The sequence below is a fragment of the Betta splendens genome, chromosome 24 (assembly GCF_900634795.4).
Source record: "Betta splendens chromosome 24, fBetSpl5.4, whole genome shotgun sequence".
Taxonomy (NCBI): domain Eukaryota; kingdom Metazoa; phylum Chordata; class Actinopteri; order Anabantiformes; family Osphronemidae; genus Betta; species Betta splendens.
Genome location: NC_040901.2, coordinates 911,790 through 931,595, shown reverse-complemented (window position 1 = coordinate 931,595; position 19,806 = coordinate 911,790). Strand labels below are relative to the sequence as shown.

The 19,806-nt window shown below is 42.2% G+C and overlaps 1 protein-coding gene across 1 annotated transcript in view; it reads left to right on the top strand.

Moving 5' to 3' along the window:
* Positions 1–5,236, top strand: part of LOC114849387 (eph receptor A7) — a 71,962-nt gene extending 66,726 nt beyond the window's left edge. The window contains exons 16-17 of the mRNA XM_029140784.3: positions 291–446; positions 1,068–5,236. Coding sequence (XP_028996617.1) covers positions 291–446; positions 1,068–1,182 — 271 coding nt within the window. The 3' untranslated portion in view covers positions 1,183–5,236. The remainder of the gene's footprint in view (positions 1–290; positions 447–1,067) is intronic.
* The last annotated feature ends 14,570 nt before the right edge of the window (positions 5,237–19,806 follow it).

Genomic DNA, 19,806 nt, shown 5'->3' with positions numbered 1-19,806 from the left:
GTTACAGCTGCTTAGAATGTGTACAATTACGTGGAGACTGAATGGTGTCAATTCATTCAGATTGAAAAGATATTGACAACTACATCTTTCAGTAGACTGGCATCTGTTTATGAATTTAGTTTTATGAATTTAATTTATATGTGACTGAAACCTCTGTTCAGCTTTATGATTCAGTGCACCGCTGGATGCCTTTGGTCGTCACTTTGTCTCATCTCCTACTTGATTGTGTTGTCATCAGAACGCTTCCTTCTCACATGAGACATAAATATCTCCCTGTGCTCATCCCACAGACCAATTAGTCCACTGTTAGATCAGAGCACACCAGACTTCACCACTTTCCTCTCGGTGGGAGAGTGGTTGGAAGCCATCAAGATGGAGCGATACAGGGACAACTTCACAGCAGCCGGCTACAGTTCCCTGGAATCTGTGGCTAGGATGTCAATCGAGTGAGTAGATCTGAAGCCCTCAAGGGGTTAAACATCAGTAGAGAACATTAATACCAGCTGTGTTTAGACTGTGATTTCTGTGTGCATTTTACTCCAACCAAATTTGGGCTAATAGGTTTAGCGAATCTGCATTTGAGTTACAGCATCACCCTAAAACCTTGCTTAAGGGCATCACAGCATTGTTAATGAGCTGGACCATACTCATCCAACCAAGATCCTCCACTGTAGAAGAATTTACATGCTGGGCTGTCTTTTTTTATTTCTACAAGAAGAAGAAAGCCTTTATTGGTCATTATCACATACAATGTAACAACTAAAATGGACTTCTGCATTTAACCCACGCTCCCCAGGCCAATGTTCCACCACTGAGAAACCAAGCCACCCAAGTACTAGTTACTGTAAAAAAAAGCAATTAACTCAGACTGCTGCAGACTACAGTGTCACACTCCACCAAACTCTCCATCTCATCATATATATATATATATTATATTATATTAAAATGTATATATATATTATATTAAAATCTCCTACTCGTGATAACCCCAGAGGTTGTAAATCTCACCTGCTTTGCCTCATATTGTGCTTTGCTGCTTTTGATTGATGTGTTGTCCTTTTTTCCAGAGATGTGATGAGCTTGGGAATCACACTGGTGGGCCATCAGAAAAAGATCATGAGCAGCATACAGACTATGAGAGCCCAGATGCTGCATCTCCATGGTACGGGTGTTCAAGTGTGACAAGCTGTGATGGGATGCCTCGAGCAGGGACACAAACTATAACAGAAGTTATCTGGAACAGCGCCTGGGACGTAACTGGGATAATCGTCAAAGTAAACGAACATCCGTCATGTCTGACTCTTCTGGCTGTGTCTTGGGTGAAATCATTCCTTTGTTCCTTGCTGAAGAATTGCACTCCGCTTCCTCAGAGAGCACAAGAGAGAGGCGAAGGAAAAATAAACAGCAACATGAAAGAAACTACCTGGACTAGACAACTTTTGTAAGCGCTTATGAACCCAGCCACATATCAAATGAAGCGTTGGAGTGGAGTCTGACGCACTTCTTTAACTTAATGAATGATTTAAGTGCACACCACCGTTATGGATTTCCTTAAAAAAAGGACAAAAGAAGACTTGTTTACTTGTAGTGGTTTCACTTTGTTTTTCTGATTACTTCATTTTTTATGTCTGCCACAGCAGTTGTTGTGCATATAGCAGATTTTCTTTCTCCTCTATTTGGACTTGACAACAGGGTAAACTCTATTTTAGCCAAACAGCAGAGGAAACTTTTTAGCTGCGGATTCAAAGGTACTTTTGTACTGAGACATGCTGGACTGTTTGAACTGTTTGCAGTGTTTTTGATTTCTTATTTTTTCTTTTCTCCATGTGCCGTTGAAGTGAAAATCCTCACGCTTATTTGCCGTTTCTGATGTGGTTTCACTCTTTCAATTTTTTTGTATTGAGATTTCTTTTGTTTTTTTCAGAAGAGTGCAATGCTGAGGAAAAGCAAAGCCTAAATTGTTGTTGTTTGAATCACCAGACCTTTGTATCAAAGTAGCAATATTCTTCATCTGAGTGTTCACTGCAGGAAACACAGAAACTTGGGTATTGAGTAGAATGTTTAGCACTATCGAAAGATTGTACTGTAATTGAAGCCACCGTATGTTGTTTTGCCATACTTTTGCCTAAAATGTTGCACAGTGTTTGTACTGGTGAATTCCTTACCTACAAATACAACTTGGATTTAGAAAGAGTATACAAATAATACTGCCTTAAAATGTGTTTGATTAAATATTGCCATTATTTTAGGCAATTCAATGGCAAAGCTGTCTGTGGTTCATCCTAAGAGTGGTTCACTATCTTTGGCTATTGTTTTTCTTGTAGTGTAATGTTTCTCTCTGGAACTTGAGCTGAAGCGAAATCGAGTTCACAGACACGGAGCAACGCCATGAGTGGCAAAGTCAGCACAGAGGAGATGGAGTAAATAGAGCAATAATTGCCAGGTGGAAATGGTCCTCGCCTGACGTTTTTAAGGTGCTAGGTATACACTTGTGTGCGCTGTGCTGAGACAAACCCTTTGGAACGATTCCGTCATCGCCAGAAAGGAAAGGAATGTACTTTTCTGACCTAAAAACGTTTTTTTTTTTTAAAGTGCTTTGACAAAAACTGCCATGCCAATTCATCAAATGAAATAATCATGTCATATTTTGCCACCATGATATGCTACAGGTTTGATGAAATTCTAACATGGTGCGGAAATGTGGAGCTAAGTGGCTGCAGAGATAAAAGAGACACCAGTAGAAGTGCGCAAACCTCATCTCCACACACAGACACAGAGTCCTTCAGGCTTTTGGACCAAACGTTGGACGTCTGACTGAGACACCCATTGTGCTGTTAAAAAGCCACCATCCCGCTTTGTAGGCAGCTATGCCTACGCTCTTGTTTATTCATGCATCTCCATTGCTCATCTCTCACAGGCGTAAATGTGATACAACATGCATTAAAGTGTCTCTTAAGATCACTCTTCTTCCACGCAGCTTTGTGAAGAACAGACATGAGAGATGAGCTCTGCAGAAGGTGTGCTAAAAGCCAGTCAGCCTATTTGGTGCCATCTGTCTCCACTTCAAACGCAGAAAGGAGGAAGTTTCCATGTTGATTAGACTTTAGTGTTGCATTCTTTGATAGTGATAGTCTGGAAAATGCAGTTATTCAGCTGTCCTGTGAAGAGGCGTGGTAATCACAGGGGAGGAACATTAGAACTCCTTCTGTTGCTGTTGTAACCTGAGAGAAGTATATTCTCAAAAAATCTCATCTTGTTTTCATTTCAGATGTACAGGACTTTGAGCTCACTTCGTAGCAGCATAACTACTAAACTACATTCACATCCACTTCAGTAATTAAACATTTGTTTGGACTGCACAATGTCAGACAACAATCCTAACTGTCTTCCTTTAATTATGAGCCATAATCAGATCGATTCATTTCACTCCAGCCATTGGTCTGACGATGAGAATATAAGATATGTAAATACAGACAGCTGTGGATGCTCAGATTTAAAAGGTTCAACTGGATCATTTCGTATGAATTAGTTACATGTTGCTTCCATGTCATTGCAGAGAGATCAACCAAACATTTGATTTTGTCCCACTTTGGTGTCATGGCCTTACCTGAATCTCCAGAATTTCTATTTAAATATCTTTTGATCAAAAGTTCATTAAACCAGTAGTGATTCCTACCCAAGTGCTTGAGTTTTAATTGAGCTAGTCGAGTGAACACCTAATTGGTTGTAATCTTTTTAAAGCACCCTAATTATATTTTACTTGGTCCCTATTCTCATCTGAGTGGAATGATGGAGCTCAACAGACTCAGCTCCACAAATGTCAGCTGATTAAGCTAAACAGCTTTGATACTTTGTTCAGGAATGATTCTGTTATCAAGCCGGATTTTTGTGCTTTTTAGCAGAAATTATATTTTTCAAACAGATTTAAGCTATTTGTATCTGCTTAATCTGACTTCAGTTCCACACTCAAAGAAATATAAGCTGGCTTTATTTATTTTATGTTTGGCCTGAGCTGTGTCCACTCAAACATTTAATAAATAAATATTTTAAGTTACACAAACCCAAAGGTTTAATTTGATTGTAGCGGACAGGATTCACATGAGGACAAAGACAGATACTTAGAAACATTTCACTGTGGGGCTTGTCTTTTGTAAGGAGGCACCATGTCCCAACCAGCTCTGCATCCCTGTGTCACCTCCCCCATCCCCATGCCCCTTCTCTTTTTAGCCGTACAGCAAAGCTCAGCAACTGGGCCCTGGCCAGGCCTTTGAACTAAACACCAGCATAAATTCATTCAGTCAGCACAAAACTCTGCAGTTCCCAGACTTAACTGAGCTCCCATCCCACCCTCCACTCCAAAACCGGGCCCTTTGAGGCCCCTCGTACGCCAGGTTATGTCTCTGTCTCCTTTTCTTCATGTGCTAGAGAAATGGCAGTTTGAACCAAATTGAGATTAAGGCCAGGTACAGTACAATCAGCTCCACCACTCATCATCTGTAAGTTTCACTCCTTATTATAAACTTCAGGTTGTTCAACTCAAAACAAACAACTAAAAAATTAAACTTCTTGTTTCTTCTTTCTATTTCATAATAATGATGGCTCTATTTCAGCAAAAACACAATAATAGAAATGAGTGGGAGAACACAGGACACGGTCAGATGGCATAAAATGTATTTTTCTCGTGGGTCAGCGGTTAGAAACTAGTTTTACTGCTTTGGCGAAGTAGTGGATTATTCCAAAGAGGGCAGCACTGTTGATTGTGTCATAAGGTCAGGATCTGAGGGAATCTTTGTATATGTTCTAATTGTAAGACTTGTACATTTTATTTATATTGTTTTTCTACACATATTACTCAGTAGAGATCTCTGAATACATTGAATATGCACTATATTTTTCTATCGCACAGATTATAGTCAGCAACAAGATTTCAGTTGTACATACTTTTTCATTTAGGACCAAAGACAGTTGATAGGATCTCCACCTTTGCTTTAACTTTGTCTGATTTGACTTTTTGTTCGTTGTACAGTAATAATACAAATGGTCAATTTATTATTTATTTTTCTGTGATTTCTGTGAGTATTGAGAATATTCACTGATCTAAAATATTTTCCCCAATGGCAGAACTGTAATCATTTAGTTAGACAACTTCTTGTTACATAGACATTTCTTTTTGCTTTGTAACCTTTGTAATAGACTGTACATATATTTTTGGAAATATAATACAATCTCTAAAGAACTTGTGGTTGTCTGTTGCTTTTTTTCATCAAATCAAATAGAAGCTGAAGGCAGTGACAAAAGCACTGATCATGATTTTCTTTCCTCACTCACAGATTAAAACAATACCATTTATTTGTGACATTGGTGCGTGTATCCATCATCATCCTAAACTCTGCATGTACTATATGATGAGATGTAGGTGAAATATATGCTGTACCTAGATAAGATAGATGTTGTCAATTATGGCACAGCATATTTTATCACCACAATGCCAGACGGAATTCCGCATGTTGTTCCAGGTGCCAAACTAGACTGACTGGAGTCCAGACTGACCTGCTGAACTGAATGCAACCAATGGTACTGTCATAGTTCATGATAATTAGTCACTGTCTTACTCACTTCCGGTCTTATTTTGCAACCACTTCCTGTTCAGTAACCGTGATAATCAGATCCAGCTTTACTTCCGTTTCTAGTAAACTCACCTGTGTCCTATTGATAATCAACCCACCTGCTTTTAAGCACCACCTCATGCCATAGCATCTTGCCAGATTGTCTGCGTTGTCTTGACCAGCATTTCAGCGATACCTTGTATCTCGTTATTGTGTATCACCCAGTCTTGTTACCTTATCTTGTCCCTAGTCCAGCCTTTGACAGTCCTGAGCCGTAAGTCTGACCATTGCCTGTTTTTGACCTCGCCTTTGCCTACTCCCTGTTGGATCCAGTTTTACCTGTACCGTGTATGACCTCTGCCTGCCTGATCTCGACCATTAAACTACTGTTCTTACTCAAGTTGACGCTGTGCATTTGGGTCCTTTCTCCATCGTGTGTTTGTGACAGGTACCATATTTGTCATTTTCTCATTTTCACATTTCTCATTGTTAAGACAATTCTTAAGAAGTGATGCGACACAGTAATCTATGTTTGTGTCATGTTTTGATGATATTCATAGAGTATAAACCTATCAAACATCTTGACATGCATTTATTGTATTTATTGCATTACAGGTTTAAATTGTTACTTAATGTACTTTCAGTGTTAATCCCTGTTACCAGTAGCACAGGTGCCATTATGGGGGGGTTGACTTAGGATGATTCTAAGGGAAGTTTGAGGGGCCATCAGAAACCAGGTTTATCAATAATAACATTATTATGAATAATATATGACATATCAAAATGTATCTATGAAAGAATTGCAAATAAGACTACATTTTGTCTTATTTCTGCCTCTCCGGTCAAATTGCACCCCTCCTCTTATTAACTGGATGGTTTTGTCCATCTGGATCCTATAGACGCTACTGAGTGAGATAGTCAGTAGAGATTGGAAGACATGTTGCTGTGAAAGAACGCGAGACTCTGCGAGAACAGCGTGAGAAATTCAACAAGGCGCCGCAACACTGGCAGTGAACGACAATGATAAACTATCCAACCATCTATTTTCCATACCGCTTAATCCCATATGCGGGGTCGCGGGGGTGCTGGAGCCCATCCCAGCTGGCTATGAGCGAGAGGCGGGGTACACCCTGAACAGGTCGCTAGCCCCATCGCAGGGCAACACAGACAAACAACCATTCACATAGACATTCACACCTACGGGTAATAGAGAGCGGCCATTCAACCTAATGGATGATTTTGGACTGTGGGAGGAAGCTGGAGAACCCGGAGAGAATCAATGCAAACAAGGGGAGAACATGCAAACTCCACACAGAAAGGTACCCGGTCCGCCTCCGGGAATCAAACCCAGGACCTTCTGTAAGGAGACTACCCACCACACCATGCCTCAATAAACTACCCACCAATAAATATACAGTCAGGACCATAAATATTTGGACAGAGACACATTTCTTCTAATTTTGTTTCTGTACATTACCACAGTGAATTTTAAATGAAACAACTCAGATGCCATTGAAGTGCAGACTTTCAGCTTTAATTCCATGGGTTGAACAAAAAGATTGCATAAAACTGTGAAAAACTAAAGCATTTATTAAACACAATCCCTTCATTTCATGGGCTCGTAAGTAATTGGACAAATGAAATAACTGAAAATAAAATGGTCATTACTAATATTTGGTTGAAAACCCTTTGTTGGCAATGACAGCCTGAAGTCTTAAACTCATGGACATCACGAGATGCTGGGTTTTCTCCTTCTGAATGCTCTGCCAGGCCTTTACTGCAGCGGCTTTCAGTTGCTGTTTGTTTGTGGGCCTTTCTGTCTGCAGTTTAGTCTTCAACCAGTGAAATGCATGCTCAATTGGGTTAAGATCAGGTGACTGACTTGGCCATTCAAGCATATTCCACTTCTTTGCTTTAATAAACTCCTGAGTTGCTTTGGCTGTATGTTTTGGGTCGTTGTCCATCTGTATTATGAAACACCGCCCAATCAGTTTGACTGCATTCACCTGGATCTGCGCAGACAGTATGTCTCTGAACACCTCAGAATTCATTCGGCTGCTTCTGTCCTGTGTCACGTCATCAATAAACACTAGTGTGTGTGTGTACAGTTGTTTTTAGAACAAATGCTGCTCATTGATACGTTGAATAAGGTTTCCCCTACTTGTACATTTTGTTTCTACTTCTGCATGGCTGCCACTAGCAGCCATGCACGCCCAGGCCATCACACTGCCTCCACAGTGTTTTACTGATGATGTAGTGTGCTTTGGATCATGAGCTTCTCCATGCCTTCTCCATACTTTTCTCTTGCCATCATTCTGGTAGAGGTTGATTTTGGTTTCATCTGTCCAAAGAATGTTTTTCCAGAAGTGTGCTGGCTTTTTTAGATGCTTTCTAGCAAAGTCCAATCTGGCCTTCCTATTCTTGAGGCTTATGAGTGGCTTGCACCTCGCAGTGTACCCTCTGTATCTACTTTCATGCAGTCTTCTCTTTATGGTAGACTTGGATATTGATACGCCTACCTCCTGGAGAGTGTTGTTCACTTGGTTGGCTGTTGTGAATGGGTTCCTCTTCACCATGGAAATGATTCTGCGATCATCCACCACTGTTGTCTTCCGTGGACGTCCAGGTCTTTTTGCGTTGCTAAGTTCACCAGTGCTTTCTTTCTTTCTCAGGATGTACCACACTGTTGATTTTGCCACTCCTAATACTGTAGCAATTTCTCCCATGTTTTTTTCTGTTTTCTCAGCTTAATGATGGCTCGTTTCACCTGCATGGAGAGCTCCTTTGACCGCATGTTGTCTGTTCACAGCAAAATCTTCAAAATGCAAACACGAGTCCTCTAATCAACTTCAGGTCTTTTATCTGCTTCACTCATAATGACATAACAAGGGAATTGTCCACACCTGCCCATGCAATAGCGTGGAAGTCAATTGTCCAATTACTTACGAGCCCATGAAATGAAGGGATTGTGTTTAATAAATACTTTAGTTTTTCACATTTTTATGCAATCTTTTTGTTCAACCCATGGAATTAAAGCTGAGAGTCTGCACTTCAATGGCATCTGAGTTGTTTCATTTAAAATTCACTGTGGTAATGTACAGAAACAAAATTTGAAAAAATGTTTCTCTGTCCAAATATTTATGGTCCTGACTGTATATAAATAACCACTTTATCCTACGGACAACAATCAACCATCTTACCATTCTGGATAACACCAAAGAAAGTTTCGAGTACTTCGATGTGTGCTCTGAGCATCTGGTAATGGGGAAAAAAGATACAAAACAAACAAAAGATCCCGTCCGTCTGACTCACCTGAGTCACCTGGAGCTGGCTCGACTGATAAAAACATGACGGACATCGTGGAGTCTATAGAAAATAAAACTAGAAAGTTTCGACACACCCTGGCACTAGTGGAAGTTTTCCACAGAGAGTTCCAGGCCCTCCGCAACTCCCTGGAATTCACGTTTTTATGCATCTAACTAGTCCTGCATACGTTCAGCTACAGACACTATTCAAATATCAAAACATTCAGCTTCTTAAGAAGAAGTGTGTTTCCATTTTTGGTATTCATATCTTTCTTTACAAATTTCCCCATTGAAATGAATGGAAAATCATTTTTAAATCCGCTTCAGTTTTGTCGTCTTTCAGCTTTAACTACTTCAGCATAATTTACAGACGCCATTTAAACTACAAAACAATCTTCTATTAATTAACTATTAATCTGTTGTTCAGCTTTTTAATATCTTTAATACTTTCTGATCTATAGCAGTTTATATATCGGGTGGTTTTTAAGGAATTCTCAGCTTTTCCATAAGTGTGTATTGCGTGAGCTAGAGAGCGTGATGTCACAGCTAGAGTGTGAGGACACATTTTTTTAAGCCAGAACTTACATACAGCAATTTACAGCAAATACAGCAAAGTTTAGCAATTACCTGCACAGGCTTCTGGCAGGGGACCCACACACACAGCAGAGACAGAACTTAGGTAATGAAGGGGTTTAATCAGGCTCGTGATCAGGCAGGCAAAGGTCGGTACACAGTGGTAGCAGCAACGGTACAGGTAAGGATCAGGCAGTCGGCGATCAGAGACAGGCTTGGTTCATCACCTACGGCGGTTTACAGACATAGGCAAGGCATGAGGCAAGGTCAGGAGAACAATGGTCATACACGGTGCAAGATGACAAGTGAAATGCTGGAATGTTGTGAACAATCTTGCACTGGGCTATGGCTGAGACGGCGCTTAAATACAAAACAATGTGAGTAATGACTGACAGAAAACAGCTGGTGATATCATGTGACTGGAAAGTAAAGCTAAAGTAGATTTGACAAGACAAAACCGGAAATACAAGAAAATAAAACAGGAAGTTAGTCCCAGGCTGTGACCTGGGCGGAGTCGAGGCAGCCAGCGCTGAAGGAGGCAGCACCACCCTAGTGGCAGGAGGCGTCGAGGGCGAGGCCACCAGGCAGGCAGACGAAACAGCTGATCCGGGACCAGAGGCGAGAGCTGATGAGGAGCCGTAACCAGAAACAGAGGTAAGAACAGATCAGGCATCAGGGCCAGAACCAGAGGCGAGGACAGACGAGGCGCTGGAGCCGACGTGGTTGTCGCCGGACCCAGATGTGGTCGGAGTCAAACCACCAGGAACTGAGGCAGACATGGTTAGTGCAGAACCACCAGGAACTGAGGCAGACGTAGTTGGTGCCGAAGCACCAGGAACTCAGGCAGACGTGGTCGATACCGGTCCACCAGGACTTGGGACGGCTGTGGTTGGTGCCAGACCACCAGGAATTGACACAGGAGGGGTCGAGGCCAGGCTATCAGGAACTGCACCTGCACACAGGGGAGCGGAAGACACTGCAACCAAAAGCGTTGTGGTCACCTCTTGTCCACCGCCAGAGAAGATGATAACCGTGCTCATCCAAGCACCAACAGACACTCCGGGGAAGACACCTGCACAGAAAGGAACAGGAGACACGGGACCCCAAACCGGCGGGGACCTGGAAGGGAGCAAGGCATTGGCCCCTCTAGACGCCCAGTAACTCTGAAAGTGATCTCCTTGTGGTAGACGGAGACAGAGGCAAGAACTTGTTGGCCTCTCTTCGGGGCTGACAAGGGCTGGAACGGCCTCCTCTTCGGGGGCCGTCAAGGGCTGGAATGGCCTCCTCTTCGGGGGCCGACAAGGGCTGGAACGGCCTGACGGCCTGTAGCAATCCACGTCTGGACCTAGGTAACTTAACACAACGTGTGAGCTTCACTCCCCTCCACAAAGACAAAGCTGCGATTCACCAGAAAATAAGAATACACACAATTCCTGTCTATTACACAGGACACTGTTTCCTCTCACAACAGAACTGTGAGTTTAACACAAACAACACACATATGGCTAAGTGCACATCAAAAGACCATTGATACTTTTAGGTGACACAACCTAAATCTCACCAGGGTCCTCCTCTGCCTTATCAGTAACCAGACCATAAATTGTCTCATAATTTCTCTACCAAGACTCACTCCATGGACTCTCCCACTAGTCGAGGAGGGTCTGGATCGTGAACCAGGAATGTGAAGTAATAAAAAGGAAAACTCTCTATTTGGACACAAGTTCTGGTTCAGATGTAGAAGAACCTTCAACTGTCATGAAACTGATGCCATTGTATTCTGTGGACAAAATGTTATCATTTGATATTAGATTGGTTTCTGTGCGATGTTTAATGCCTGATCTACAGATTTGCCAGGAAATTCCTCAGGTTACAAAGGGACTTCAACTCATCACCATGATTTCCGTTGTGTGAATGTATAAAGTTGAAATAAAGATACTTACCTTCTTCACTTCTTTTAATCTGTGCAACATATATATAGGCTATGTCTACCAGCTACAATTAGGTATCCTCATTATTGTATTACATTTTTAAGTGTTAAAATTGTTTAAGTAGTAATGTGTAGATTAAGCCATCTATAATTTGATTTTGCTCGCGTTCATTTTTTATGTATGTTTAGTGTTTACTTGGTGTTACATAGGACAAGACCAGTCATCATGAATAACATTTCATTTGATACAGCGTTTTAAAGGACCACATATAAAAGCTTAATATTCTATGCATTTAATATTGGTGTTTAACCATTCTGACTTCTCTGCTTATGTGAGTGTCAAAGTGATCGTTACATGTGTATTATGTTATGGTGTGATGGAACTTTGAGCTTGATGAAAAGAGGAAAGCTTTAGATTAAGGAGCAATCCAAAGCCAATAGTTTGATACTTGATCTGAAGAGGTGGAACTCTTCACCACTGGTTGAACTAAATTCTCCGCCCTGCAGTGACCACTGCCCCAGGGGTATTTAAACCAGTGACACCCTAGGCCCGAATCGGATTTCCCTCTACCTTCAAACTTCTTTCACCTTCTCTTTTTGCGTCGCATTACTTTTCTTTAATTTTACTTTGTTCTTAAATTTTGTACACTTGAGTTAAACTTAGAAACACGAACGAACAACAAATTTTGTAACGTCAGAAAGTCAACAAGAAACTCTGCGAAACTGAAACTATTGCAACCAGTCCTTAATTAACCCGCTATTAAATTAGATTCCAGCCCGTTTCCATTTTGGGCTAGTTTAAATAGCGCTGAAGTTTTGAAACACCTTGGAAAGTCCAGCCTGGCTGACTGTTACTTTGCTGACCCCGAGCCGTCATTATCACCGCGGGCGACGATTCCTGGCCCAGAGGCCGCGGCACCTGGACCAGAGAGGGCACGCCTGCTAAACGAGGCCGGTAACAGGAGACGCTGCACAGCGGCGACAGCTCCAAACTAAGGCAAGACGAACATCTCTAATCCTCTGAGAAGTCTGGTGTTTCTCAAAGCGCTAAAATTGAACATGCCAAATTCATTAGACAAATACTCTTTTCACTTGATTAAAGCCATCACACACTCAGGTCTTGACCATTCCTTATGCTTTCACTCATTGATTCATTTACTGTTGATCATCTCATTCTGATTGTTCTCTCATTTTCTGTTTATTTAAGTATTTCCATATTATGTTATTCATATATCCAGTAGTGTTAGATTAATACAACGTTAAAAGGAATCTGGTTTTGTGTGCAGATTTAAACAGAGGTCACTGAACCGCGACAAGAATTCACGGCATAAGTGACTGATTTGGTTTTATCGCAAGAAAGTTGTGATTGTTGTTCCTAAATGGTAACTCATTGAATTGACATCTGGCATTGACTAGATTGATACAAGCGTAGTTTCAGCTTTAAAACAAACCTGGTGCCCCAACTTCGAGGAATATTAATGTTTCTGCATTAATATCAAATTAATAATTTGAATCTGCTACATATTTATTGGTGCCGTGAGGCGCTATTCCATACCTTGTCTGAGAACATTGCGAATCATAGTTCACTTGGATAGAATCAGTTGTTGGTGCATTTCTTGTTTGACTTTCGAAAAATCCTGATCTGAAGCTTAGTTGGTTTACAATAAAACAATTGTACATGGCTGTGCGTTGTGGAGTATTGTTGTTTAGGTCCGCGCTGCGCAAGTCCTCCAGCCGAGAGGGGCGCGCAGATAGTTAAGCGTTGCTGACGAAGTCAGAAATACATAGAAGAAGAATATTGTTTTGATTGAAGCGTGTTTGCAAACATTGTTATAACTGAGCGTCGCCGTACGCTTGTGTGAAATTAGAGGCCTTGTTGGCGAGTTCCTTGGTTGCTGCGTGTTCCAGAACTAAGGGCTGCGCCCTGGTTTAAGTCCATTCTCTGCGTGTTGCAGTTAATTCACCTCTGATCCAGACCTTCCCTTTAAAGCAGCTGGATTAGCTACCCAGCTCCCTATAAACTGTTAAAATAAACTGTTTGACAGGGCAAGATTGACGTTTATTGCGCATTATCTTGGTGAGTCATACGGACTCCTTATTGTTTTTGAAGAAAACAAATAGTGAGTAAATAGTAAAAACGTTGAAGTTGCCCAGTGTGCAGTGCCAAGTGGAAAATAAATGATCCGCAGTTAAGACTTGATACTGTTGAGTTTAAAATTTGAACTGTTGCTAGGCCTTGGAGCCCAAAGCGTGTAGCCGCCGTGATGATTTAAGTGTATGAACTAAATGCTCTGACCCGCAGCCAGAGCACAACTGACCTATAACTTTACCTGCAGCGAGCACCTTTCAAGGGGCGTGCCCAAAAGTTGTCTGTGCCGACGTAACCGTCCTGCAGCGCCTCCCAGTCGAGAGTGCCTCTGTCGTCCTTAAACTGAATTAAAATCCTAGTGATACTCTCTGCCTCCACCAGGTGGCTGATTTGGTTAACTGATTCAGAAAGCAGGCATTCCAGCAGAGTAGGCCCCAGTGCATCTCATATGTAGTTGGATTTAAATAGCCTTCATTGTTGATAAACGTTGTTTTTGCTTATGACTAGTCACATTTAATCCTATTGATTTTACCTGTTATCTAGATTCTTAATTCTATAGAATTGTTTTTTAGAAATAACTTCATAAAAATCAATTCCTTTGATCTACTCTAGTTAAAGAAGCACTTGAATTTAAATTTGTGATTAGGTGCCTCCTCGCCTGTATAAAGATACAATCAAGAAGAAGTTAACTTTTTTTTCTCTTAAGTGATTAATTGAGAACCACTAAATTTTAGAGAACTGCTGACCAACCTTTGTAACCAAAACACTGGTGAGATGGAGCCAATCAGTGAGCTGAAAAACCCAAATACCAGCATGTCCACTGACCCTAGCATAGATATCCAGGTCGCCACTGAAGAAGCATTGAATGAGCTGACCCAAGCTTTTATTCCTGGATACATGACAGAAATCCAGGGACCTACAGTGAAGGAACTTGACAATCGGTTAACAGACTTTACTGTTGATGCCCTAACCCAGTCCTTGAAAGAAAAGGATAAGATAAAAATGCTGGGACGGATGGCCATGATAATGTCCAACCAATAAAAACAAACGCACCAACTACTCAAGAGAGCCAATAACAAATTAGATACCCGCAAACAACAAAACACCCAACTACAAGAAAAAAATAACCTTCTTGAACACCTCCTGGAAATTTCAAAACGGGGTCAAGCAGAATCTGCAGCCAAATCCAGTGAATTAGCTGCTGATTTTCAAACAGAAAGGGAAGATTTAGAAAATGAAAATCATCAATTAAAACAATCCCTCCTACAATGTGAGCAAGAGCTCACTACTTCTCAACAACAGGGGCCCGATTCAAGAAGGTGGTTTTGTGGAAACTCTGAGTTTGTTAACCGCGAAATGAGGAAAACTCAGAGTTTTCGGTTTCAGAAAGCGGGGTTACTTAAACCCGTAAAGCGGGGTAAGTTTAAGCCCGTTTCAAGAAGCGAGGTAATCGAAACTCAGAGTCAGTTACTATGGCAACTTACCCTGTGAACCTAACCTGGTCGCGAGCAGGTTTTATTCGGGAAACCCAGAGTTTCCTTCAGTCTCCGCCCCTTTTTAAAGTGTTAAAATACCTTGTTTGATCTTTCAGTACATTCATAGATTTCACCTGTTTCCTTCCTTAGATGAGGACGCTGTATTAATTCACACGGTATTGAATTTACGCCGCGAGAGGATTTTAACGCCACAAGTTAATTTTCTGTCATATCGCAATGCATATTTATTTTAGCGGTACCGTTTTTATCGAGACTCCATACATATATTAATAATCTTATTCACCCATACGTCAAACACATCACCCATCGTGGCCGCGCTTTTACATCCGAACAGATTCTTTGTGTTGCGTTACGTTTTTTTTTTTTGCAAACGGTAGTTTTCTTTATAACATTGGAGATGCTGAGCACATTAGTGAAGCCACTGTTTGTAGAATAGTTCGACCTCAAGCGCTCAGATCAGTTAATAATATCTTGATGTGACCTGAAATAAACTGATAAATGTGCAGGTGCACTGACTACTCTTTCTAATGGTCACTGTAACTGACATTACATTGTTTACATCACCAAGATCATATGTGATGCTGCACATATCATAAACGTGAACTCATGAATATATTGTGAGTCAACCCTAAATAACAGCCTGCACTGGGGTAAGTACATGTATGTCCTATACATTTCAATGCATGCACTCACACTCACAGGAACACATCTATGCAGCACTAAAGTAATGTGAACTTTCTTCTAGGATAGATTGACAGCTTTCTGCTGGAGATAGGGGTCACCTATGCCAGCCCACACTACTGACCCCTCACCCAGAACCTGAAGCAGGCCCCCAGCAGCGCTTTAATGTGGCCCTGCAGAACAAGAGTCCGAGTGGAAATGACCATAGGCCTGTTGAAAGCACGTCTTCAGTGCCTACATCACCTCAGGGAAACACCTGAGAGGCCTGTGACATTACTGGGACATGTGTTGTTTTCCACATTATTGCAATTATTAGAGGGGAATAACACCCTGCCCTAAAAATACAAGACCCTGAGGAGACTCATTCCATCACAGTAATCTGCAGAGTGGATGGACAGTCAGAGATGTGATTTGCCGTAATGTTTTACTTAACCATCACCACCACCAATAAAAGAAACTGAATAAATGCAAATCATAATTTATTTGGTTTTCTTCATTTCCTACAAATACAAAGGCAATTGTTAGATTTTATGATTCTTCCAATAATTCATACAATTCACCTTTAACTATACACTCATCTCCAGCTTGTGTTTGGGAATTTCAATTTCTAGATCTGTCTTTTCAATCTTGTGGTACAAGTGTGATATTTCCTTGAGATTTAGTTTATACAACTTTGTAACCGGTAACTTAAAATACAGAAGATTTATAGTTACAAGACATAGTTCCTCATTACTCTTACAGAATTGAACTCTGGTGTTTACTGAACATCACTGACTGTGTGCATCTGTGCAGCAGAATGTGACTGACCTCCTCCTGCTGTTCTTTCACACTCTGGGGCAGAGGGGAGATAATAATGTATACTTGTATACTTACATTAGGCTACGCAACACAAACATCAGAAAGCATGTGCTGTGTATAAACTGTATTAATATTACACTTTATAATACTGCTTATCATAATTTAAGCTTTATTTAGTATGATACTCTCAACATCCTGGGCTTCTGTTGTGACAGGAGGATTCATATATTACCATCAGAATCTGTTAAGACCAACAAAGAACCCAACCCAGACTCTAAGAAATTAATATATCAAAAGTAGCCTATGTAAAAAATCAAATATATAGGTAGGCCTCTTACATTTTACAAATGCACTTGTATCCTGGGGAGTGACTGGTTCTGATGAACTCCCTCCAGGAATTCCTTCAGCCTCTGCTTTCCAGTGTTCATGCCGAGGGCCATCTCCTCTGCATGCATCAATGGTGGTGGTGCAGGTCTTCCACCAGTTGTTCTAGCCTCTGCCTTCCTTCTGTTGGCTAAGTAGAAGTCAAATCATTTAACTGTGTGAAAACATTACAGCCATGTTGACAATGCTGCTGCACTGCTATACTCTGCATGCTATTTAGTTATTTAATATGTCAAATGTTGTCAGGAAGTAGTCAGGTAGTCTACACCCATGATATGATGGTGCCTTATACCTGTTTGAATTATGTTTTTATATTTAATTTTTAGCCACGTTCTTTTATGCCTGCAGGATTGTGCCTACGTAAAAACTGAAATTAAATTTATTTATTATTAAGTGTTTTGGGTAACTTTTAAAAACCTAATTAGATTAATGTAATAATTGCTCTCCATAAAACGTATTGGATTATTGAATTATCATTACTTTACAAATCCCACATCAACCACAACAGGAATTTTAAAAATGCATAGACATAACACTGCACTTTTAATTCATACAAACATCGGTATTTTATGCAATTACTGAAGTAACTCCTTAGATGAGTGAAAAATTACTTTACAAGTCCTTACTTTACGAGTGAAATATAACAACAATACTAAAATAATTTGGTATTTAGTTACGCTTAACACTGTATGATTAAAATGTAAACTTACGCATTGACTCGAGCAGCTATTTTCTTCCAAGCTAATTTTTTCTCTTTCGCCGCTGTAGCCGTTTTCAGCTGTTCTGGAACCGAAAACTCCAGGTTTGCAAACTCAACTCAGAGTTCTGTTTTAACTCAGAGTTTGTTAAACCTACTTCTTGAAACGGGCCCCAGCTTGAAGAAGCACGAGTAGATCAGCACAAAACACAAACTTTGCTCTCCCAAACTACGCATGAGAATGATGACCTAAAATCCAAAAACAAAATTCTTGAGAGACATCTAGAGAAGGAACAAGTAAACCAACACTTTTGCCATCAATTGGTTGTTGCTGAAAACAAAACATGTGAAATTAAACGCCTCCAAGTAAAACATGAGAAAGAATTAGCCAAAGTTAAAAGAGATCTTGATTATTCTTTTGAAATAGGGAAGAGACACATTTCCCATGATGCCTTTTACCAGCAAACAAGAAGGGAAGCTATCCCTCCCAAGGAGGAGGAGCTGCCACTTGCCGTGCTCCATTCATACCTCCCACCCGAACCACTGAGAGCACAATATTCGCACAGAAGCTCATCACCAGTGGTTGCAAACGCATTGCCTTCTTCCCCTCTAGGTCAAAACGCATCACAAAGACCTTCTATGAGAGATTTGGATAAACTAGCACGCAACATCACGCGCTTTGATCCTAGTCCTGGTGGTTCTCATGATACCACCGGCTACTTAAAAGACATTGTCTTTTACCTGCAAAGGTACCCACAGTCTACAACCCATGATAAGTTATATCTTATCAAATTAACCTTGAGTCGTGATGTTAGCAACTTCATTGAAAGAGAAAAGAGGAACTGAAGCTGGAACGACCTCCCCCTGGAGGCCGACAGAAGCTGCGGCTGGAACGACCTCCAACGGGAACTAGAATGGCGTCCTCTCTGGTGCCAACGGGAACTAGAATGGGGTCCTCTCTGGAGCCAACGGAAACTAGAATGGCGTCCTCTCTGGAGCCAACGGGAACTAGAATGGCGTCCTCTCTGGAGCCAACGGGAACTAGAATGGCGTCCTCTCTGGAGCCAACGGGAACTAGAATGGCGTCCTCTCTGGAGCCAACGGGAACTAGAATGGCGTCCACTCTGGAGCCAACGGGAACTAGAAAGGCGTCCTCTCTGGAGCCAATGAAAACTAGAACGGCGTCCTCTCTGGAGCCAACGAAAACTAGAACGGCGTCCTCTTTGGAGCCAACGGGAACTAGAATGGCGTCCTCTCTGGAGCCAACGGAAACTAGAATGCCGTCCTCACTGGAGCCAACAGCAACTGAGATGGCTTCCTCACTGGAGCCAACAGCAACTGAGATGGCTTCCTCACTGGAGCCAACAGCAACTGAGATGGCTCCCTCACTGGAGCCAACAGGAACTGGGACGGCGTCCTCTCTGGAGCCGGCAGTGCTGCGTGCGGCCTCCTCTCTGGAGCCGGCAGTGCTGCGTGCGGCCTCCTCTCTGGAGCCGGCAGTGCTGCGTGCGGCCTCCTCTCTGGAGCCGGCAGTGCTGCGTGCGGCCTCCTCTCTGGAGCCGGCAGTGCTGCGTGCGGCCTCCTCTCTGGAGCCGGCAGTGCTGCGCACGACCGTCGAGCTTGACGGAGTGGAAGCCGGCCCTGACTAAGCCAGAACTGAGCTTGACCAAAGTGTAGTTCCACCTGGCTGGGACCACACTGGAGCTTGAGCGTGACCTGACTGGATTGGAGCTTGTGCTTTGGTCATCTGTCGAACCGGCGGTGTTCATAAGGTGGGTGAAAAGGAATATAACCGGAGGTGTACAGTGGAGGCCGATCCGCTGGACAACGCTGTCTGGGATGCCCGCTATTGAAGTGAGACAATCAGCCAGCGGACCGGAGAGATCCTCTGCCGGGGAAGGGAGCCGTTCGGACACAGCGACTGAGGTCTCTGGACCTTGGACCTTGGAACCGTGCCCCCTCCTCGTCTGGAGCGCCTACGATTGACTGTCGGTTGAAGCGCTGGAAGCAGCGCAGACTGGGTTTTCGTGACTAGGTCCAAGTGGCAACAGAAACGGCAGCGTCTGGAGCTCGGGCTGGAGCCGACAAAGCGTCGACAGGAACAGGAGTTTGATCCGCTGGAGCAGCAACAGGAACGAGAGCTTGAATCGCCAGAGCGGCAACAGGAATGGTAGCTTGAACTGCCAGAGCAGCGACAGGAACTGGAGCTTGAACCGCCGGAGCGGCGCTGGTGCTTGCATATTCTCTGGC